This window comes from Lycorma delicatula, chromosome 1, assembly GCF_047948215.1.
Source record: "Lycorma delicatula isolate Av1 chromosome 1, ASM4794821v1, whole genome shotgun sequence".
NCBI lineage: Eukaryota > Metazoa > Arthropoda > Insecta > Hemiptera > Fulgoridae > Lycorma > Lycorma delicatula.
In genome coordinates this window covers 34,712,297-34,737,683 of record NC_134455.1, presented here as the reverse complement: position 1 = coordinate 34,737,683, position 25,387 = coordinate 34,712,297, and the positions used below count along the sequence as shown (strand labels likewise).

At 29.8% G+C, this 25,387-nt stretch overlaps 1 protein-coding gene across 2 annotated transcripts in view; it reads left to right on the top strand.

Moving 5' to 3' along the window:
• The window catches only part of TBPH (TAR DNA-binding protein-43 homolog), a 113,424-nt gene that overhangs the window by 34,872 nt on the left and 53,165 nt on the right, over positions 1–25,387 (top strand). For both annotated transcript variants that reach the window (XM_075354011.1, XM_075354004.1), the window contains exon 4: positions 2,290–3,191. In XM_075354011.1, the coding sequence (XP_075210126.1) occupies positions 2,290–3,191 (902 nt within the window). The remainder of the gene's footprint in view (positions 1–2,289; positions 3,192–25,387) is intronic.

Genomic DNA, 25,387 nt, shown 5'->3' with positions numbered 1-25,387 from the left:
AATAAAATATAATAAAAAACATTTCAATGTTCCCCTCACTGAATCCGAATTAAGTTTTTTTTCTTATAGACAGTGCCTGTGATTGGATTGGTAGTACAACAAAAAGAGCTGTAATTAGGTAAATCTGCAACATCCATATAGTGGATGTAACAGTGGAAGGCAGTGTAACAGCAGAAGACATGAAAAATTTTTCTGTGACAGTATCTCAAGGATAGCTTTTCTTATGTTGAAAGAAGAGGTGCATACAAATGCTTAAAACTAGAGAAGAAATTAGATACTTGTAAGAAAATTACACTAATTAGGTCTTACTGATTCATCCTCATATCCCAACAGAGATTTGGTGTTACATGTATTCAAAGTCTACGATGTTAACTGATTACAGTACTTCATTTGTTCTTGTGTCTGATACATTTTCATTTCAAAACAATTAAGTCTTAAACTGTATTTGTAATGGCAAATAGTGGATTGAGAAAATAAAGGATAGAAATTAAGAAAACAGAGACTTGGGATGAACTTTTTTCATCCCAAGTACCTTATTCCAGACCAATCCACTGGGTTGGTCTAGTGGTGAACTTGTCATCATGAATCAGCTGATTTCAGAGTCAAGAGTTCTAAGGTTTAAATCCTAATAAAAGCAGTTACTTTTGTATGGATTTGAATACTATATCGTGGATACCGGTGTTCTTTGGTGGTTGAGTTTCATTTAACCAAACATCTCAGGATTGGTCAACCTGAGACTGTACAAGACTACACTTCATTCACATTCATGCATATCTTCACCCTGTGAAGTAATACTTTACACTGGTTCTGGAGCTAAACAGAAAAAGAGAGAGATATGCAAAGATGACAGTCTGATATCAATTAGTGTGGTATTAAGAAGTGATATTGTTCAATAATCAGATTTTATTGTTATGCCGTTGTTGTGCAAACACAATACTTAGTTAAATAGAATTGATTTTATGAAAATTTTAGATTTTTGTAATGTATCCCTTTACAGTTATTTTAGTCTGAAATAGCGTATTGCAGTATTTAAAAGTTTCCAAAAAGCAAGAATATAATAATCCCCTGGTCTCAGGTGTAGTCATGAAGAAGACTTGTACAAAACCTCTATCTCTACTCCACCCCCCCCCCCCAACACCAAAAAAAAAAAATAGTATCAGGCAAGTTCCTATATTTTCCCAAAATCTGTGTAGTTCCAAAGTAGAAATTTTGCATTTTTATAATTTATTAAATTTTCAGTTATATTAGTTTTTTGTGGAATTTCCTTCAGTGTAGGCCAAAAATTGCTCGACTAAGATAGTGTTTTATGTAGTTTTTATTTAAAATTAATATTCTGAAAAACAAGAAGTTAACCGCAAATTTAAAAAAGATGATATGAGCTTATACAAAAAAAAATTCCTGTTTCAGTTTAAATGTTGTGTGATAAACAAATTTTATTGTCAATTGTTTTTGGGTGTTTTAAAGTGGATTAACCCGCTTATATTGTTAAATGGTACTATTTATGCTCACTGAAAGAACAGATAGATAAATAGGTTTGACTTTTTAGATTGATAAAACGGTGGGAAAACATAAAGGGATTGCACATAAAGCTAACTTTACTAATAGAGTAATTTAATCACATAAAAGATACTGAAAATGATTAATTGAAAAATTAAGAAAATAGGAGTTATACTTGAAGGAATGATACTACAGTTGTTGCATCAATGGTTTGACATTTTAATAAAGAAGTTATTGTGTTTGAAGCAAGTGAAGAAGCAAGTGTTTGTAATCATGAGTAAAGAAATTGAATAAATAGATGAACAAGAAATATCATTTGTCTGTAGGGAGCAGTAAAACAATCATTCATTATTGAAGTAAGAGAATAATAGCTTAAGTATGTGGTGAAAAGTCAATATAAATATTATTAAAGCATTAAAAGAATACGGCCTTAGCAATGCTTGAGAACGAGAAAAGGATAATATGATTTAAAGTTAAAACAACAAATTCTGATTCTACTTCTGAACATGAAGCTTATATAAATTCAGAGTTGAAAAATATGTAATTAATAATTAATTATAAACACTACAGTTAGTAAATAAATATTACTGGTTTGATATACATAAAAATGCATTTGTAAAAATAAGGTTGACTTTTATAGGTGTGCAGTTTTTCTAAAAACTAGTTTTTGTTCTGTTTTATGCATTGTAAAAGAAGTGACGTACATTGCAATACTGGAAAACTTTAAGCAACATTTTCTTACATTAATTATAAAATATGTAATAAATAACGTTACTGGTGTAAATGTTTCAGGAAGGCTTCATGCAGCAGGTTCCATGCAAAGTATTTGTAGGGCGGTGTACAGAGGATATTACTGCAGATGACTTGCGTGAGTATTTCTCCAAGTATGGTGAAGTGACTGATGTATTCATTCCGAAGCCTTTCCGAGCATTTGCATTTGTTACATTTTTGGACCCTGATATAGCTCAAGCACTTTGCGGAGAAGATCATATCATTAAAGGTGTATCAGTGCATGTTTCTGAAGCAGCGCCCAAAAGCGATTTTGTTGGCCGCTCATATGGGCCCGGTATGGGCGGTGGAATGCAACGAGCAATGGGTCGTGATCAAAAAAACTACGGAGGCCAGTATGGAGGGGGGTCGGGAGGGGGGCATATGTATCATCCTCAGCAACACCAAGGAGGTGGTAATATGGGTGGTGGTCATGGGGGTTGGAACCAACCTCCTGGAAACAGGGGTAACATTGATATGCCCAATCTCCAGGCTTTAGGAATAACCGGTCAAGCAGGAGCAGGTGCTCAAGGAGGTGGTCAGAATATGACTAGCCCCATGGGTATGGGTGCACTGAATGTTAGTGCTCTTCCAATGACTCCTGCCTTAGTGGCAGCTGCTCTCAATCAGGCCGGCTGGAGTCTGATGGGAAATTTACAAGGTGCGCAAGGAGGTCAAGGCAGTGAGGGCAGTGCACCACAATATGCAAATTCTGGTGGTCCGGGTTTTGGCGGCGCCCCACAGCAAGGAGCAGGCCCCCAAGGGGCTGCTGGGGCGGCGGGAGGGGGCTTTCTGAACTGGATGAACCAAGGTGGTGGCGGGGGTGGCGGCGACCCCCCGCAAGCAGCCGGGGCACAGGGCACAAATGGCCCGCAGCAACAGGGGACATGGCCCCAGAGAAAAGAACAACCAGGAAATTTTCTTAAGTATGAATGCCCTTAATCATTATTCATCAGTTATTCAGTGCGTTGTATACTGTAATAAATATATTATGGGTGTAGTGTGTATGTGTCTTGTAGTGTGTTAGTTCATTTCCACCCTCCTTTCTTTGTTAGTGCATCTTTGGAAGGAGATTCATTATTATTTGCTTTAGTTTAAATATTAAAGTGTGATTATTATAATATTAAGGCCTATTCAGATACAGTTTTTGTTTCTCTTGAAAATGAGTGTGCATGTCTGTAATATTATATTTAATTTGATGATTTCTATATATGTATAATTAACGTTGAAGTTTTTCTTACTTGTGACATAGATTATGAATTGAGGAATATGTATGAGTTACTTATGTTTTCATTAATGACATTCTATATTAAACAAAAAAAACAATTTAGAAGTTTTATCTGATTGTTGAATATTGAAATTTATTTATTTATTTAGTTTATTCAGTAGTTATTGTTCAGTGCTACTGGTATTGATAAATGGTGTAGTATGATGTATGATTAGGAACTTGTATAATTAAGCAGAGTGAAAAAAGTTGAAGTTAAATGTAAATATATCTGAATTTGTTGTTAAACATTTTTTTGTTGGCTAATGTATCAGTTTTAGTTTCGGTGAAACTTGAATAGACTTCACTTTATTCATGTTGTCTATCTCATTGTCATACCTTACTGTTTTCTAAATTACTCTTTGGTTCCACTCACTTAATTTATGGTAATTTTATTTTTATATTTTCATTTTAATTGATTTTTTCAAATAATAAAAGTTAGTAAAACTGCATGATTTTTGAGAAATTAAACATCTTTAATTCTTTATGTCATAGTACAACATCAAACTGCTACATTAGTTTAAGAATTATATATTGTTAAGCTTACGCTACTTTGTTCGCTTTATTTAAATGGTAAGCATATATTTATTTTCCTTACTCGGTTTATTTCTGAAATGGCATTCTGAAATTTGCCGTTATGTTGTACTAAATCTAATTTGCTTTTCTATATTATATAGGCACTCACAAGACATACTTCATTTATTTATAAAAGAAAAACAGTTTTACTGTTTCCTTTATCTTTGAGATATACTGCTTTTCATGAAGTTTGTTGTGTAATATTTATGAAATATAATAGTTGTATTACTGAAAAAAATAAAATAATTATATATATTTATATATATATATTTGTTATATGGTGTTAAATGTGCAGTTTGTTAAAATTTACCAGTTGTGTGTGTATCATTGATATAATTGCTTTTATTTCATGCTTTTTTTTTCATTTAATTCTAATGCATATTACACTGCAGAGACTGATATAGTGGTCACAGTCTGCAAAGTGTTTTTTTTTTTTTAATGTAACGATGTAAGAGTTTTAGTGAGTGGGTGGTGTGTTTTTTATTACAGTGTGGTTTTACTCTGTAGTATTATATGGCTAGTTTTAAATAAGTTTCCTGTAATTGAATTGGTAAAGTCTGTTGTGTAATTTAAATAATTGAAGCTCACTATAGATTTTTTGTACATATTTTTGCCATTGAAGTGGAAAGCAAGACATGTTTGAATGCAGGCTTTTAAAAGTTTGAGTGGAGACTGTTGATTAGACATACATATAAATAGGGTTGTGGGAGAAGGTAATAAAATTTAACTTTGTATGGTGTGAAAGTAAATATCATACGGACAGTACAAATATTTTCAAAACTGGAATGTTGGTGAAATGTTGAGTGGATGTTTGTTTTTTTAGATTGTTTTTATGTTGTACATTAAATAAATAATTCTTTAAGTTAAATCAAGTGATATATTTTATTGTTTATCAGATTGTATTTTGGATTTAATTGATTTATAATAATTATGAGAAGGTATGTCTATGATGTATTATAGTATATTTGAAAAATTTTTATTTCACATCAGCAGACAACACAAATAAAGAATTGTTTTTCTCTTTGACGCTTAATTTTCTTATCTGTCTAAGTACCATTGGCATGATTGAATAATTTAAAAATATTCTTTAACCAATTTTTGTTTTGTTTTTCAAAACATGAATTCATATGTATCAGGTACATGTTTATTTCTTGCCTACTAACAAGGCGTACATTCTAATTACATAAAAGTAAAAAAAAAAAAAAATATATATATATATATATATATATAATATGAAGCCTGTCGTGTACAAAATAATAGAAAAAATGTTATATGATATATTTATAAAAAATATTAGTATTTTAAATAGTTTATGATATTGAACTTTTAATTCATAAATATATATATATATTATATATTAAATTTAATATAAACCACCTGGTACAAAATTTTAAGATAGAAAATATCTTACCTTAATTTTATCATGAAAATACTTTTGCAGGATCCCGCATCCTCAGTCATGATTGATTAAACTGCATATTAAAAAATTAAAAATATTAAAATAAATTATGCATGACTTGAGGATGCGGGATCCTTCTAAAGTATTTTCATAATAAATTAAAGTAAGTTATGTCTTATCTCAATATTCTGTGTTAGGTGGTTAATATTAATAGAAATTAAAATATAATTTATGTATATATTTCTTTTCTTTTCAAAGAAGACTGTAAGAAACTTGTAAGTAAAAGAAGCATGTTTCCATTTTATATGAATGCACTGTTATATGGCAAACAAAAAATATACAGTTTTATTAGTGTCTTAATTGTCATAATTTTTACAACTGAAATTATACTCTGTCCCATCTGAATTATCCATGATGTGTTATATATTTAAAAACTAAATCTAAATTGTAATTTCTTAGGTAGTATGGAAAGTAGTTTTAACCCAGTCATTTACAATTTGGGATGAAACCTTTAACCCAGATTCTAATTTCTTATTCTTTCATCGCTGTCTGATTCACGTGTTTCGTTTTTTTTTAATTTTGTCTCGAAATAAAATACTGTTTCAATTCAATAAATCTCACTTATCTTACTTCCATCCTGCTTTTTTCTTAATCCAGTACATTATTGCCAACCAATTGTTTTCCTGTATCCGAGTAATTACTCTAAGAGTGCTAATATTATGGATTTCTGATTAAATATAATAGATATGTAATTTATTTTTGGATAGTGTTTTACACATCATTACTCTGCAGTGTAATTGTAAGTTTAATTGTAATAAAGTATAGATGAAACCAGTCAACTTAATTCATAAATAAAAAAACAAAAAACTTATTTACTTTATTTAATATCTAAAGAGAAAACATCCATCTATTAATTAATTCATACGTATTGTGGCCTTTCTTGAAGTATTGTTGTGGCTCTTGCATACTTATACAGAAGTCATATTCATACAGTTACAGCTGCCATACTTATATAAGTATTGTCTGTTGTTCCTTAAACTTCTCCATGTGTCTGATGTAGATATACTACATTTAGGTGAAGTGGAATGCCAACCTAGGGGATACAGTAGTGAACAAATTAATCTGAACAAAGGGAATTTTTGTTCTGTTGTAGGGAATTTTCATTGTGTGGTAGACTGCTTGCTGTCTGGTGTTTCAGGTATTGTTGTTAGTTCATATATAAATAGAATTAATGGTTTTTGTGCTTCTATAATTCATTGTAAATTAGTTTTTGGTGACCTTGTGAGTTTCTGTTATATATTTGTTACTCGTTTCTAGTTAATACAATGGATATAACCCCACGAACACGGTCAAAAATTGTTGCTCTGTCCTAACACACAAATGACTCAAGACAATTTCCAGGGAGTGTATTTGCGGTGAGGTACTGTAAATGAAATCTTGAAAAGGTTTAGGGAAACGGGTTCCATCTCTCCAAAGAGAAAAGGAAAATGTGGACAGAAAAAGAAAACCACGCCTACACAGGATCGATTACTAATATGAAAACGTAAAATTAATTCACGAGCGTCAGCTATTGACCTTCATAGGGAGCTGAGAGCCAGTGGGACTAATGTTTCTGATTAGACAGTTGATAGAAGATTGTTGGCAGCGGGAAGGATTGCTTGGAAACCTAAAAAGAAGCAGTTACATACACAGGTTATAACAAAATACAGGTTATAACTTCAATAGGCACAAAGGAACAGAAAGAATGGACTATTGAGTTGTGGAAAAAAAGCTATTTTTCAGATGAGACTCGTTTCTTTCTCTGGGAAGAGAGTAGCCTACATTCGTAAGTCGGCAGATGAGAAGACTACTACCGCCAGCATATCGGCAACAAGTTCCCAAAGATGTTTTGGGAATGTTTACGCATGAAGGGCCAGGATCACTTAACGCCTGTGGATGGGTTAATGAAATCGGACCAATATATTAACATATGCCAAACAAAAATAGTGCCGCTTATGCAGGAAGAACCTAGAACTCTTTCCAACAGGACCTTGCACCATGTCACATGCCAAAGAAATGAAAAGAGTTCTTCAAAATCCAAAAAATTGCTCTCGTGGTCAGGCAATCCCCTGACCTGAATCTCATTTAAAATTTACGGGCCGTACTAAAAAGAAGACTTGGGGAAAATGAATTGTAGCACAAAACTGACCTTATTAGTAGTTCAATGATACAGGTTTGGCTTCGAGATGAAGAAATAAATCATTGTTCTACCTATTGCCAAAGAGGATTAATGAGATAAACAAAGGAGTACACGTAAACTATTAAATTTGAGTAAGTTTGACTATTAAACATTTTTTCTTTTAAAAATAAACATTTTCTGTTAAAAATATGTGTTCAGATTAATTTGATCGCTACTGTACAAGTAGCTGCTGTTTTCTTGTTTTATGCATTTTAAAATGTATTTTTAGGATTACTGCCCTGGACAGCATTGAATAGAATAAATAATGATACCGTTGAGGTGGAATAACTGTAAGTTCTTAAAATCACAACTTCAATTTAGGTGACGACATTGAATTTGCCATTAAACATATTAAATTAAAATTTTGAACACTAAAATTTTTTAGTGTTCAAATATTTTTTTTTTTAATTCGGTTAATTTTCAAACATGGGAAATTCTTATTACACATTTTATAATTATTTTATATATTATTTTATTTTGTTCTTAGTCGGTTATAAACAAAGGTTATAATTAGGACAGAGTATTTATCAAATTTATCCGTATATTTAAAAAATGACGGCTAATTGATAAAAAGGCCCATAGAAATTAATAAAACTTTTAAAAATTATAAATTTTAGTATAATTTTATTTTTTCAAAATAGTTTTTGGCCCGACAATTTTCCTGTGAATCAGAAAATTTGTTATTTAATATCACTGCCCCTTTATTAAGGCATAAGAATTTGCATTCATATGTGTTTCTGATGTATAATTGTGTGTGCGAGAAACAGTTAAGGTTATTTTGGTTCCAAATGCTGGCTCCCAACTAGGTTGTTTGGTGGTTTAAATCTATATATATAAACTGAAATTAATCTTTTTAGGATTCATATTATTCCTGTGTACTGTAAAATTATATTTTGAATTCTATAATGTAAATAAGTAGTGTAGAATATTGGGAGAAGATGTATCTTACCTTAATTTTATTTTAAATAATATAATTTCATTTTCTAGTTCAGGTAACTTATATTATTCTTATATGTTAATTTTGTGATATGTCTAGGGAGACATGCTTGCCTTTGGAGAACAGTTTATAATATTACTTAATCAGATTCACCTTATGGTAAATACATTGTGAGCATACTATATTTGATTTAAATGTACACTAATGTACAGGTGTTCCAGGAGGTTCATACTGAAGTTTATAGGTGTATTAAAATAGATAAAAATGCTTATATAAATATGGATCTTGGAACACTTGTTTTCAGTTTACAGGTCAAAGGTAAACCCATGTGAATGCGACTAAAGTTTATGTGGCTAAATTTTTAGTTTTTTTTTATAATTCTACAAAAGTAATTTTAAAAAATTGGTCCCAAAATTATTCATTGAATTTATCTTTGAATCCCTGTAAATACAACTAAGGAATGTAGTATAAATAATAGCTGAAAGTGCAACTTTTTTTTTTTTTTTTTTTTGAAATTCAGAAAAATTGTTTTGGTACAAATCTTAGCATTTAATTTTTTTTTAAATTTACTCAAAAAAAAAGTACAAAAAGTGTCTCAATTTGTTTTTTTTTTTTACATATTGGGTATTAATTTTGTTATGACAATCTCAAATCAATCGATAACCTGAAGCTGATCTCGCCAATGTTTATTAGGTTGACCCACACTTCTTTTTCTGTGGGGTATATAATTATAGAATAGTTTAGGTAACCTTTCATTCTGCATTCTATCGACATGTGTCTTTCAATTCCCTCTTAGTGTTTTAATTCTTCCATTTATTTTAAATATATTACAACCCGTTTCTTTTCCTGTTCAAACTGTCCAGCAACACTTTAAAACCGCATTTCTGCTGCTTGGCTACGTTTTTCCATCTATTTGGTAATGCACATGTCTGTGATCCATATGTAAATGCTGGAGTAGAAGCTATTTTAAAAATATCTTTATTCACATTACTTTTCAAAGTTCTTTGTATGACTATTATGAATTTTCTATTGTGCTGCCCGCATCAGACTCTTAAAACAGAAATCATGCATCCCAAATTTTGGGATGCATGATTTCACCTTAGAAAGCCATAACCTAGGTATTATTTACTGCGACTGTCATATTATATTTTTTTTTGCGATTAATCAAATTCAACTGCTGCCCTCTACTGGAATTTGGGCATGATCCTTTTCCTCACTTTTTAAGCGCTTATAATTTTATAAGCAATATTTGACACCTGTGGACTTCATTTTCGATTCTACGTATGAATGAATCCCACTTCATACTTTGCTATTCTTTAAAAATTTGTTTAGCAATTTTCCTCCGATATATGTGTTTTAAATATAATTCTTTTTCTTCTGTACTACCTCTCTTATCTCTTCACTCCATAATTTTTTTTTTCCACTGGGATTTTTTCAGACATCCAAGGGCTTCTTGGATGTAAGCTGCTTTCTTTATTAATCTGTTAAATTTTTCTATTCCTCACAGACATTATCACTTAATTGGAATAATCCATTAAAAGTATCCATCGTGTGCCTATAGAGATTCAGTATTGACCGTTCATTAAGGAGATGCATCTTTTATTGATAATCCTTATTTGTTTAAGATCGGTTCTTTACCCACTGAGCCTTAGTATTAACTAGTATTTTCCATTAGTATTGCCACTAACAGAAAATGATTCGAGTCAACATCCATCTGCTCCCCCTTAATACTCTGGCATCATTAAATAATAATGCTGCTTTTTGGTTCACAATGAAGTAATCAATCACTGAGGTTTGTTCTTTAACAGACCAGGTGTATTTGTGAATTCTGTTATGTTTTAAATATGTATTCATTACTCTCTCGTTACAACTTGAAAAATCCCAAAGTAGTCTTCCATTATAATTCACATTACCTTCCCCATAACATCCAATAATTCCTTTCAGAAGCGCCTTCTCAACATGTGCGTGCATTCAGATCACCTCCCATAATTATTTAATCATTCCTATTATATGTATCGATAGTTTCTTGTACTATCTCATAGAATTCTATCCTTTTTTCCTGCTTTCCTTCTTCCAGTGCATATACACAAATGAGACATGTGTATCCTCTTTTTATTTTATCTTACAGTCATGATTCTTTCATTTATCCATTTTTTCCATTTCCTATTCACCATAATAGCCACTCCTACTTTTGCACTTTCATTTTGTGGTACACCACTGTATATTAATGTGTGCATTTCTCATAATCATAGCTTCCCTTAGTTTCTTCTTCCTTTCTGTTAGGGCCATGTGAATATTTCTTACCTGCAAAACCTCCTCTAACATATACACTTTATTTTTAATCCCTCTTACATTCAATGTCCCCAAATGCAGTTGATTACAAAATTCCAAATCTTTTATTTTTTTTGTTGACGTGTCTGTTACTTATCATTAAATCTGAGGCTTATCATTAAATTGGTCCATCCAAGGCTTGTGATTGTTCGCCAGTAAGTAAATTTCCTCCAGCTGCAGAAGAATGCTGCGTGAAGTAAGACCAGTGATGGAGATGCCACCTTAGAGCACCTGGACTTGCTCTGTTTTCTTCGGAGACTCACCTCCTAGGCTCTTCTGCTCCCTCCGCTGTTTGGAAAACTCCTCTTCCACCTTCAGGCCCGTTGACCGGTTCTTCACCTCAGTTGATCTGCGGATGCTCACCTTGGTTTTCACATTATTCGCACCTGTCCTGCATATCCACAGGATTGTTCCCTATCAGCCGTTGGGATGCGCCGTGTTTGAGTTGAGCCCTTCCATCCCAATGTCTAGCGCAAGATTATGGCCAGCCCCCACTCGATTCAGAGTCGAACCCTCACATAAGCTACCCAGGCATAGTTTCAAAATTTAAATATGCTATATTTTCAGTAAAAAAAAAAAAATACAGAAAAATTACATTAAATTTTATTTATATTCGTGCTAAAATCAGTGTTATTGACATTTATATCAGAATAAATCCATGAAAGGTACATTATAATTTCACGCGTTAATTTTACAGAATTAAATTTTAACATCAACTATTCAAATTGTTAAGCCTGAATCCACATTTCAGCCCTTGAGTTTCAGAAGAGATTTCTCTAATATGCTTGAGTTGTTTTTGATCTCTGCGGTAGCAAAGGTGATTCTTTGTAGGATTTGCAATACATTTAATGATCTTTGTTTACAGTTTACAGTCCCACAAAAAGAAGTTGAGACAATGTAGCTGGATTAGACATTGTATTTGGCCACATTCTTGTGGTTCAACTCGGCCAATTTATCAGTTGGGAAGTGTCCTACCCCAGATGATGACTATCTGGTCAATAAGTGTGAGTTGATGGTCCATTATGTTGCAAATGTACGCAAGTTTGTGTTGTAAGTAGGACTTGAACTAAATGTTATTAATCATTTTGAAGAAAGTTCAGGTATCTATTACCAGGAAATACCTCTGAAAATATAAGATTCAGTAAGAACATTGCCTGTTATACTGCACTAGATATTTCTTAAAAAACCTCACAAGAAGTTTTCCATTATAAAAATCTTGATAAAATTTTAATAAAATTTCAACAAATAGAATTTGATTTTTCTAATGAAAATTTGGAATTTTATTCCTGTTTTCCTTATGTTGTTTATGTTATGTAAATATTGCTTCATCTGTAAAAAGTATTGGTAAGGGCAGTTCTATTGATCATTGACAATAATCTGATATAATCATTTTCATCAAGTTGAAAATGAACCATTAACCATTGTTCAGGGTGACATGGTAACGCCTACAAATTGTAATGTTTACTTTACTATATGGAATATGCAAATGCATAGATAATGTTCGAGTACTAATAGACTGGCTATTCAAAGACAAAATCTCTTTTGTTAATTTCTTTTCCATTTGATGTTGCTATAAATGATCCTCTTTCCTGTAGTTGCCTGCGCAGTATTTATTTCCAAGGAAATTCCTGTCTTAGAAATTTTTCAATTGGAAAAGTTCCTTTGCATCAGTCTTCGTTATCAGTACAATAATTGCAAATAAAATGAATGCCAGTATATTCCTCATTTGTGACTGTATGAAATTTTTCTTTTATTACCTAAAATTGTCAATAGTTTTGAAAAACAAGAAACTCCTTACAGCAAAAATTGTAATGCTTATTTGTTAAATAATTTCTTTTTCGCATTTAGTTATATTGAGAATTAAATTGTTAAAGCATTTGTAAAATCCAGTATGTTCCAGGAACATGATGTTATAAATGCTTATAAACATGATCTTACACAACATTACATAAAAATTGTATTTATAATTTGTTTCACAAAAGCGTATAGTAAACCAAACATAACAGTATGATGACTAATTTAATTAGCACAGTCCATCTTAGAAAAAAACCTTCTCTTTACTTTTAACATAAAATTAAAGAAAAATTGCTTGTAATACAAAAATTAGAAAATTGTGATAAAATATATTTATTTCAAAAATAAAAATTTTAGAAAGTAAGTTTCTGTTACATGAAAATTTCACCAAGAAAAAAAAAAAATTGTTCCCTCAATGTATTTCTTCAGTACTAGATAAGTTGATGTCTGTTGAACTTTGTCATTGTTTCCCAAATTTATCACAATATCTTTAATAATATTTTCCCACAAACTGTCTGCTTTCCATGCTTTTGGTTTTTTGTTTAATTACACGTTAAATACAATTTTTCCAAGCATTTGTATCTACTCTATAAAACGCCTATCAATAGATTTTTTCATCACTTAACTTAAAATGTTGTGTTACTACTTCCAGTGTAGCCTTTGACTTAGCCCATCAATTCTATCGGGTTAAAATTGCATCGGTATGGAGGAAGACGCAACATGACAATTTTTTAATTTTGCATTTCCATCAACTTTAAAATGAATATAGTTTTGCTAAACTGATTTCACTAATCTTATAAAAAAAGTTAAATATTAAAAATCTACTTTTGTAATTTTTTAATTTCAGATAGAAAAATTTGGATTTTTTTTCAAGCAATGGTATTGCGCCATTATCCCGTGGGTCCTTCAGCAACAATATTGACAATTTTTTTTAAACCAGTCCTTAAAATTGTCACCATTCACTTCGTGATACTTTTGGGAAGATCTGGCTTCAAATGCTTATTTAACCACTTTAAAAACCCATTATCACTTCTTACATGCATTACTATTAATTGTTTACATTTTCAAGCCTGGATTTTCAACCCAGTTGACAAACCTTTCATAAAAAGTATCCTTTGCGCTCTTCATTTCATTATCCACCCATACCTTCTTCCTGTACATGCCCCACATTACTCAAGTTTCACCTAGATAAATTGTCCGCCCCACTCTTCCTTAAATCTCCTAATCTCTCTTAAATATTCCCTATGCCATTAAATAATATCTTCATTTTAAGTCGATAAAGAATTATTTTTTCTGGACATGTAATAAAAATTCATTGATTTTAAAACATAATATAATGTAATTTAGAAAGATTGGTCAATTCAGCATCTGTATTTATGGCATTTAATATTTTGTTCAAGTTAGGAAGCTCGTTACTGAAATAATATCAATGAGATTTTATTTTTATAGCGGTTTAGTAAAATCGTCAACTTTTCAATTTTTTTCACATGCTCATGAGTATTTAGGGCTAAGCTGTTTACTAATAATTTTGTGTTTATTGTATTATATAATAAAAATTGTTCTTTTGGTAACACCTGTAGCATTACTTGCTTACCGAGCAATATCCGTGGCTGTAGTTTCAGTGTTTATCTTGTTTTAAGGTTTTATATATATATATATTCCTGATTTTCCCAGTTTATGTTTCACAAAAGAATCACTGACTGTTAAAACCCAGTTGGCACAAAAACATAGGGTAAATTAAAATGAATGAAAATATCGCAGATTAAAATTAATAGTGTTAAAATAACAATTATAAAAATGAACTATAGAACTGCATTGTACTGTATGGAGTAACAATAACTGACTGAAATTACTTTCTTTCACTGACCTGACTAATCGTGTAAAGCATTACAAATGGTTTTATCGTAATTAAATATCAATAATGAAGATGCAGCAAATTTTTTAATTGCCAGTCATTGGCATGTTATGGTGCCAGAAAAGAGATAGCTTTACAGTACATTATTGTATTTGTAGAACGGTAATTGTACTTGCACATGGGAGTGAAAGAATGATTCAGCCCAAGCTACTGAGATATGATTGTTATGTTCTGAATTCATATTTACATATGCTGTGCACTGTTTCATGATAATTAGTTATAAGATTATTTAGAACAAAGACTGCGTTACTATGTTTTACCTCTGTAGCATTCCAAACCCCTAATGGAAGAAATACTTAATTATTAAATCTGCAATAAAATATGTTGTTACAGGCAGAAAAATATACAGCATAATTTTTATTTATTGTTTTTATTGAAAGTGCAGTTTAATTGTATATGTTTACTATTGAGGCTTTAGATTTGTTTATAACAAATACTTAACAAAATTTGTAGGAAACAGTTATAATGCAATTTTTTCATAAAAATAATTTTTTTTGTCTTTTTTATAAAGTATTTATTGCATAATTTTGGGACTATTTCTTTTTTCAATTAGTATAAAATTATATCATAACTCATAAATTTAGTCTTATAAGTAGTGATTGTGTTAGTCCAGTATTGTGTCATTTTACTTTTGAGGCCAATAAAGGAGAAACTTTTTGCGTGGTCATAACTCAAAAACCAAAGTTTTCAGGGCCTCTTAGTTTGAGCTTTCTCATTCTGAAACCTGTGTTAAATTTTCAAAACTGAATTTTTCATAAATTAAGTGATAAAAACACAAGGTCATAATTTTGGTCAAGCAGCTTAAAAAAAAATAGGTGAATGTTTTCTAGTCAAATTGCCAAGAATATTCAACAAAACATCTTTATTCAGTATATGGTGTTTGAATAGAGCAGCTGAATGTGAAACTATTAATTTTTTTTTGCAGTGTTCTTTTCTACTCTTGCTGTCTCTTGGATCCTGTATGTCCAATACTGTTCTCTGTTCCATTCTTCTATGTTCTTATTCCATACTTGTTTTTCTACATTTCAGGGGATTATGACCTACTTTTCTTCCTGGTAAGTTCCTACTGAATGTCCATATCAGTCATCTTTTATCTTTCACATGTTGTTTAGTCATACTATACACAAGGTGCGTTTCTCAATTTCATTAATTATTATGTTTATAAATTATTTTTTTTTATTTCATTCCTTATATGCTAGTCTAGAAATTTTGCTATCCCTGTAAAATAATTCACTTCCACTTCCGAAGTTAATCTCAGATATTTTCCATACATCTGAATTGTATATAAAAATAAAATTCTATATTACATTAATTTATAAATTATGACTAAACCTATTTCAAATTCTTCTTCTAGCTCTCTGATGAAAGCAAGTTGTTCTGTTTCTGTGTTGCCTTTCTGGGCTTGTTCAGTCCTATTGTATTTCCTTCTTTGAATCTTTTGGTGATATACTCTAAAGGTACATTTCTGTGTTACTTGGCATATCTGTTAACCTTTTTCTTTTGATTAATATTGTCAAATTCATTCTTAAATCTACAAATATTATTTGTTCCCAGATTCATTATTTCCTTTACATTGTTGCTTGCTTGTTTTGAAAAGAACATATCTGACCAAGTTCTGTAGAATATCTGCTTCATTCTTCTATCATTGTTTCTTGTTCTTTTCTTTATGATGTGTTCAAATACTCATTGGTCTTTTCTTGTGAATAGAAAAGTAACCAATCGTCTGATGTTCAGGTAGATACTTTTACATGTAAATTTTTTATACAAATTCCATCTCAATCTCTTGGGAAATGATTCTACAGCCAAAAATTAGAAAAAAGTTTGCATCAACATAGGTCAGAAATTTGATCCAATACTCTTCAGTTTAAATAATTTCTTTGTATCTCACACAGCAGCCAATCAGTTTTTATTTACTTTACCATAAATTAACATGTTCGTCAACTTTCATTAATTTTAGTTTTGTTCTGAAACTTATGAGTATTTAACATGTGAAATCTTTTAATTTATGAGTTTGTGAAAAATGTTTATAATTAAACGTAAGTTTTTTTTATAAATAGTTACGTTATAAGTTACAATTTATATTATTGAATGAACAAGTCATTTTTCCAAAATTGTTACTGCAGTTGTGATCTATCAAGAACAACTAAAGTTATGACAACCTAAGTTCACTAACAGTGCAAATGGAAACTGATTAATCTATGACACTCTGTTGGTTTTAGATATTAATTTAATAATTTTGTGAGAAATTTATAAATAATTAATGTTTTATAAGGGGTCATTTTGAATCACACAATTCTGTACCATTACAGTATAAAAGTGATTCATTTATTGTGTAAACAACCTACTACTTCTGTACTTCTTAAAATGTGCTGTATAAAATGTAAAGTACTAATACATTCATTAGTGTTAAATCATTCTCAAATATCGTCTTAGATTTAAGTAGCTTTAAACATTCAGAAATTTTAATATTGCCTGTTAGATTGATTTTCCCAAAGTTGGATAAATCTCAAGTAGTTTAAAAAATTTGAAAATAAATTTAAGTAAATCAGGATCCTCCAAAAAAAGATTATATAGATACAAATATATTTAAAAAATTGTAGTCTTGAGTAAAATGTATAATGGAGAAAAACCCCTCATTTAACATTTTTTAAAGCGGTCATATAGTTTATAAAAATAGATGTATATAAAAACAAAGACAATGATTTTAACTGAAATTACCTAAATATTAGTAACTTTTCTTAAGCAAAATAACATTTTTTTTGTTATATTTTATTTAGCATCAAACTAAACTGACATCATCAACTATTATTCTTAGATTAAAAATAAATATTTGTTAGTAAATATTCAGATAAAAAAATTACGAAAATACAGTTAAGGCATATAGTGTTGTTGATAATTTGAAACTTAGTGTAAAAGTGTAGGCTAATGTTTTTTGTACATTTTATTACAAAATGACAATCCAGTTTCAACATACTTGTCCTCAAACTTGACTACATAACTTATAATCAGTTACGTATTAAGAAAAAAAAATACTAGCATACCTATTAAAATGTATTTTTAACCTTTGTACAGTGATGAAATGCATTGATATTTCAATTCTTCAGTCAGGATGAAATTGATATAAAGACTGGAAATCTCACTAATTTAAAACAATGAAATAATAAATAAACATTGTGTTCTAGGTAAGAGTGTAAAACTTAACAAACTCATGATTCCACAAGACATAGAATAACATTTTGAAAATCTAAAGGGTGAAATGACAATAAAACTTCAGTGGCTGAAGATTCATCTAACCCATTTATTGCTAACAAAAAAGTAAAGTTAACTATGCTGTTGTAGCCAAAAAAATATAATTTCTCCAAATTAATTTTCATTACATTTCCAGCGTAATAATTCTTAATAAAAAGTATAAAAAAATAACTTTTTTATGGCTATAACCATTTTTTCCATAAAATAAATTTTGAAAAATATTTTAAAAAAATAATTATTTGAAGGAAGGGAATTAAAAGGTAATGATTAATTTAGTGTCTTCAAAGAAGTTTATACTCCATTCTTTTGAGCATAGGAAGTATTTTCAAATTAAATTTTAGATTTTTTATTAAGTGTTTGCAATTATTTTAGAGACAGTATTGTCCATTATCTCATCCATGGCAGTTAACCCAACTGTTGATATGCAGTTTATGCATGCATGAAGTATATATACTTCATCTAAATTTTTTTTTCTATTGCAGAAAATCCTGTAATGAAAATACATAAATTTTTATAAAAATAATTTTTGTGATTGAGAAAATGGGTGGTTGAACTTAGGCAATTTATGGAGATGCTTTAAATTGTTTTAGTTTACCGCAGTGAATATGTTCTCTTGCTGAGAGGCTACTTATTTCATATATATATGTATATATATTTCATCATCTTATTTTTGGTCTGAATATGTGTTATTTTTAATTACTCTTCCCTGAACTCTGTAAACAAAATATAAGATGTTATTTATTCTGTAATTTTGTAATGGTAAAATAAAAAGTAAACCAGGTAGTACAGGAAATGGATAATGAAAAAATAAATCGTCCTTACAGTGACGCTTTTTTACCCATTCTCACCTGTTGGGATGTAAATGATCAAGAAATTGCAGTAGCCAAAAACTACACTTGAATCATAAATTTGGTAAGATTTCTTATTGAATGAATTCATTGATGATTTAATGATCCTTGGGTGAAAATACTGAGTGTATAAAATCCGTTAGTTGAATGCAATGAGCAAATGTAATTACATTACTTGAAAATAAGAAGGAAAAGAGTGAGATTGTGGGGGAGATTTACTTAATGGTTTAACTTGGGAGAGTGCAGCTTTGAAGAAGGTGGAAAAAGTGTTTGTATCTCTGTATTGATGGAAGAATGTGTCATGAAATCACATCACTAATAGATAAAAAAAGGGAGCTGATATTTCCAAACTGCATAAAGCCTTTGTTATGAGATAAGTCAATCCCACAGCAGGGAAAGATGTGTGTGTACACTATATTTTGTGCCTGCAGTTATTTGTGAGACAGAGACAAGGGTTTTGAGAGAGTGAAATAGTGTTAAAACAGGAGAGATAAACTTTTTGAGGCGAGTAACTGGGAAAACGAGAATATATTGGTTGAGGAACTGGTGAAATAAGGAATGTACTTAATGTAAACAGTAGTCTAAGAAAAAAATAAAGAAAAGTAGGTTAATGAGATGGTATGAACATGTGAGGAGGGTGGAAAATGTGACTCCCTAAAAGAATGGAAGGAAGGTGTGAACAAGAGGCAGACTGTGTATCAAGGGGGACATGGAGAGAAGTGTTTTAATGAGAGATGGTGGTGGAGAAGCAATGCAAGGACAGGGTGAGATTGGATAAGACAACCTAATGACTTGTAATTGGAATCAGATATGTGTGTGTGTAAAATTTTATTGAAAACCCCCCAAAATCCCAATAAAATAAAAAAAGTTGAAGCCTGAATGAAAAGGCTCTATCTTCCATATATATTGTGGTAAAAATGACTTTATGAGTTTATATTCATCACTTTCACTTAATCAGATTTAAATATTTTTTCCTTTATGTCAAATGTAAAAATGTATTATGTTTTTTTAATTGTTAGTTATCAAACATTTTCAAGAATTTTTTTATTAAAACATTAAATTTCAATTTGATAATACTTTTTTTGGTAGGAAATACTTGAAAATTCTTTTAAAATTTCATTCTACAAAAATAGTAGAATAATATTTTTGATGAAAAAATATATCCAACAAAAATAAATTTACCCAGATTTTCTATTAGAATTTATTTTAGTTGAAAAATTCAGTAAATAATTTGAGTTCTTCGCAATTAAAAAATAATAATACAACAAGGAATCTGTAGAAAAATGCCCACTAAGATTAAAAATATTTAAAAACAGTAAAATAAACTATAGCAACAAATTGTACTATACAACGGGAATGATGTTTTAGTGCTATACTACTCCACAATGGATTATATCAAACTTGTTCCCTCAGTTAATGGATATGTAAATACCATAGACAGCACAGTGGTGATATTCTGCGTAGATATGCAGTAGTGTGTAAACTAACGCAAGGAATTTTTTGGTTATTTCTATGTTGTGGCTATACTGCTTGACCACACCCATTTTTTAAGTTGTCTGCTTAATGTGAGGTTATTGTTCTTTGATTAGCAGTTCTCATGTCATAAATAGTGTTTTGTGAAAGTTTATTTCATTTTTATTACAGAATCATATTGTATTTTGTTCTATGTGTCTTGATTATATAATAATGGATATAACTGCAAGAAAGTGTTCAAATATTGTTTCTCTTTCTGAACATTCCAGTATAACAAGTAGCTTCTGAGTATGGTGGTGTTGAACTAGGAACAATGAATGTTATTTAAAACAATTTAAAGAACCTGTTTACTTTAACCTCAAAGGAAAGGCAAATGTGGCCATAAAAGAAAAACTACTCCAACACAGGATCTGTTATTAGTGAAAAAGTAAACTTGATCCAAAATTATATACTGTGGACTTAAATTGAGAATTAGTGACCAGTGAAATAGATTTCTACTGGTCAACTGTTTGATGCTGACTTCTTGCAGCTTGACGGAAAGCCAGCAATGTGCAAAATAAGGCTTTTGTGGGTCAAAAAATATGCTAACTGGACCATGAAGACTGCAAAAATGTTGTTTTTTAAAATGTCACATTTTTTTGTATAATGACAGACGGTTCCACATGTTAGGAAAGCATCAGATGAAAATACATCACCGTTTCATATCCAATAATCAGTTACGCTAGAAAAAAAATGTGGATTTTTTTACATTTGAAGGCCCTTATTAATTACTTCCAGTTGAAAAATGATTGATATATCAAGATTCTGAAGGAAAGTGTTATGACAACCTCAAAACAAATTCCTGCAAAGCAACTGTGTGTTCCAACAAGATTTTGTACCATGCTATACTACCAAAATAGTGGAAAGATTTTTCAAAGAATGAAAAATTAAAGTGCTCCTGTGGCCAGGCAACTCCCCAGACTTAAACCAAATTAAAAATTACATAACAAATGTGTTCGGAATATGTTACTTGGTTAATAAACAGTTTGCCGTTAATCATATTTAATGGTCACCACCACTTTTAATTACCATAGATGTTTAGTACAGTTACACATCCTTTGAATATTATAACAGCATTGTAATTTATATAGCAATTTATTTAAAATAAAAAAAGTAATATGAACATTAGAATAATTCTTTTTATGAACTCGCTGTAACAGCAATTTTGTTGTGTTATCAACCTTATAATATTTGAACGATAAAAAAGGATAACATTTTCTATATACACCAATGTTACAGCAAAATTTCACATGTTTGCACATTTGTTACTTCAGGTCAGTGTAAAATTTGTTCCGTAATCTTGGTATCTGGTGGTGTAGTGAACCTATATTCATTCTTACTAAAATGTAAGGTTATTATACCATGTAATCATGGGAACTGTAATCATTTGTGAGGTAATAGTAAAAATCCCTCATCACCTTACTATTAACAAATTTTACATTAGCGGATAAATAAAAATACATTAAAATGTTGAATTTTTATTTTTTTGTCATTTTTAGTAATATGGAGCAAGACTATAAGTTTTCATATTCTCTGGTAAAATATTTAAAAAATAACTAAAATACTATTTATATTAATCAGTTATTGCAATACATAGCTGAAAGAATTTGGAATTTGCTTGTCTTAATTATTAAATTTATTTCCTGAAAAAAAAAAAACAGATTTTTGAATAGTTGCATAATGAACAATTTAGTGTAAATTTAAAGTATAACTGCTTCTGATATGACATGTTGCATTTAAAAAAAATTAATTAGGAAATGTTGCAATTTTCTAATCTCATAATTTTTTGAAAAAATGAAAATACTTAAAAGAAAAATCTAATCATAAAATATGTATTTTTATTACCTTTAAACAATTATTGTTAAGTACCAGATAAAAAATTTGTGCTGAAATCTTAATTTTCGTGTCTTTTTAAATAGTTGCTGTAAAAGGTTCTAAAAACTTTGCTAACATGTCATGTCTTGCCTTGCTATATAGTGCTGCTAGCGCATATTGTAAGTATGACTATTAGCATATTGAACACACACATTGAGTGTGCAGTGTTTACCTAATAGTCACATTTTATATTCAGTAGTTATTATTGTTGGTTAATTGGTGAGCAATGATTTTGTTTTAGTTCATTAAATATCCTAACAAAAAGCACTAGAGTCAGTTTTCTTTTCTTTGCAGATGATTATATTATTTAATCGTATGGTAATGGGGTTATTAAATGTACAAAATATCCAGTTTTAGTAGTATTAGTGGTTCTTGCTTCACTTTTTTCCTCTTCTTTCATCGTGTATTATATTAGATTATTATTGTGTTTGGTTTTTCTGCTTATAACAATATTTTTTTTTACTTAGTATATCATCACAATTTTAATGTTTCATATTTCATCAGTTTTCAATTCTTTTGTTATTCTACGTTAGATAAACCTCATAAATTTAAATCTTTAAATTTTAACCTTTACTTAATGGCCAAAAATGCAGGTTTTACTTCTTTGTTAGTTTCCTTTGTGAAGAAAATTAAAAAAAACAAGTATTTGATATTTGTGAAATTTTCTCTTCCATTCAATGAAATAGTTAAAAAAACAGTTAAAAATTTCATGTTCGGCTGCTTTTTCTTAGCAAAGTTAAATAAAATCTCTTGATTATAATTTTAATTCCAGTATGTACAAAAAGTTCAACAATAAATTTTTAATGAATGTATTAATTGATAACTTTGTACAGTTTTTAAATGGTATATTTAGCTTAGACAAATTGACATGTTGGCTGATTCTGAAAGGATAAAACCAATCTCTCTACTAGTGTGTGATTTTAAGCTGGTCGTTCCTGATATTGATAGTTTCTATATGCTTGGTTAGTGGCAGTGGTAGGTGGTAGTAATGCCCACACATCATCTGTTGGGTAAAAATCTTTAGTGTCTGTATTCATACAGACACTATACAGTTTTATTTTTTAGCTGTAATAGGGTCTATAGTAGAGTATATTGTGCATTTGCCTAAGTGTATAACTTTTAATATATTGTTTGTTTTTTATTCTGGTTATAAATAGAATATTTATGTTAAGATTGTGAAATTTGATATTTTGAAAGAGTAAATGTTTTTAGTAATTACTTTGGATATAACTTATTATGTTAATATGTGTAGCCTGAAAACATTCAAAACTGTTATTAATCTGTGGTGATGCTTTGGTGTGGGTTTAATTTACTTTTCCCCTGTGCGTATGATGCAAGTTGCTCTAAATTATTTATGAGTTGTACAATATTTGACAAGTATACAGAAAGTCATAAGAATGGATTTTAATTCACTATTTAAAAGGTAGCAGGAATAGCTTATCAACAAACCTAGCTAATGATATGTAGATGCCTTGCTTTTTTTTTAAATTTAATTGTATATGAAACATTGAAAATTATCACTACCAAAGAAAATTAAGTTTATTTTCATTATAGTTTTCATTATGGTTTCTTCAGTATAATCTAGATCATGAGATGTGTTTAATGAAAAGTTGTCTTTTGAGAGAAGATTTATACTTTGTAATTTTTTTAATTAAATCAGCGCAATGCAAATATTCGTGCTTTTTGTTTCTTTGCAGGGATCAGGCATTTCTACAAATTTAAAATTATTGTTGTGAGATAGCAAAATAATTGAAAAAAACTCATGCTCATTTCCTTGATTGAGCAAAACTGAAATACAGGTTTTATTGCTAAATTTGGTGTGCTGTTTTAGAAATGTATTTATTAAGTAGACATGAGTGAACTACTAATACACGTTGTGAAGTTTTTTGTTCCCCTTTTTATAAAGATTTATACATTCTATGTATTCATTCATCCAATTTTTTCCCATTAATCTATAAAAAAAAACCTTTTGCATAACATTGTCTTTCTCATCTCTTTTACTGTTGTGTTTTTATATGGAAGACTTGCCTTTCATAAATAGAAATGTATGATTTTAATTATTCTTTTTTAATATTTTTTATCTTCAAAGATGGTTAAAATTTGCTATCTTTCAAGTATGTGGGCATATCTGCTTGGGAATATCTCCCTTTGATGTGTACAGTATTACAGACAAAACTTAGGAATCTTATAGTGAGGCAATCTGTCCTTTATTTGATGTGAAGTACCCAAATAATTCTTAAATTAGTAAATCTTTTGCACTGTTAAGTTTAGAACATATTCTCTTTTTAATTTTGTATTTCCACTGATGGAGGAATGTGTTATTAATAAATTAGGCCTGATCTTTTTGCTATAAAGTAATAGTGCATGTAAAGTAAATGATATGTGACAGTAAATAAATGTTGTATTCATATGGAAGTTGGAGAGCTAAAACAAGCTAGATACCTAAGTTATGGTAAGAAGAAACAGCATTGAGCTGTCCTTTTGTGTAGCTAGGCAGTATAATTACCAAGCTATAATAGATATATGGTAAGGAATGTTTGCTGGAAGAGGTATTGTGGGAATGAAGAAGATGAAATGAGTTTGTGGTTGCATCTTGAGGTTATTAAGGTTACAGCTAAAAACTAGGTCAACAAATAAGATAATAAGAGCCGCATTTCTTCTGAATGATTTTTTATGCGACTTTAAATAATAAAAACCTATTTTTAGATTTTAAGCAATTTTCAAGCCTTTTTATTAAAGATTGTTTTAAATAATATTGTTTACTGCAGAATGTATTTTACCATTAGGAGTTTATTTATTAATGTGCACATGTTTTGTAATTTTATGTTAAATGTTGGTGATAATTTTGATGTTATTCTGGCCCATGAACATTTACCATGCAGATTTTTTAATACTTATATAACTACAGTGTTTCTCAAAAGGTGAAACTCAAATTTTTAATATAAATTTGAGCAGTAATTTCTTTTACAATGTAGGATTCAAATAACAAAATTACATTTAGATTACTTTTAATTTCACTGTAGAAGTTGATGTTGGATTTTATGACTAGGATATGGGTTCTTACCTATTTAATGACATCATTTTCACCGTTTGTCTTTAATTTGTTAAGCATACAGGATTTATTGAAAAAACTGCTCTTTGAAATATTTCCAGATAAAAAATGTGATGAAATATTTCCAGTTAAAAACAGTGTAAGAACTGCGA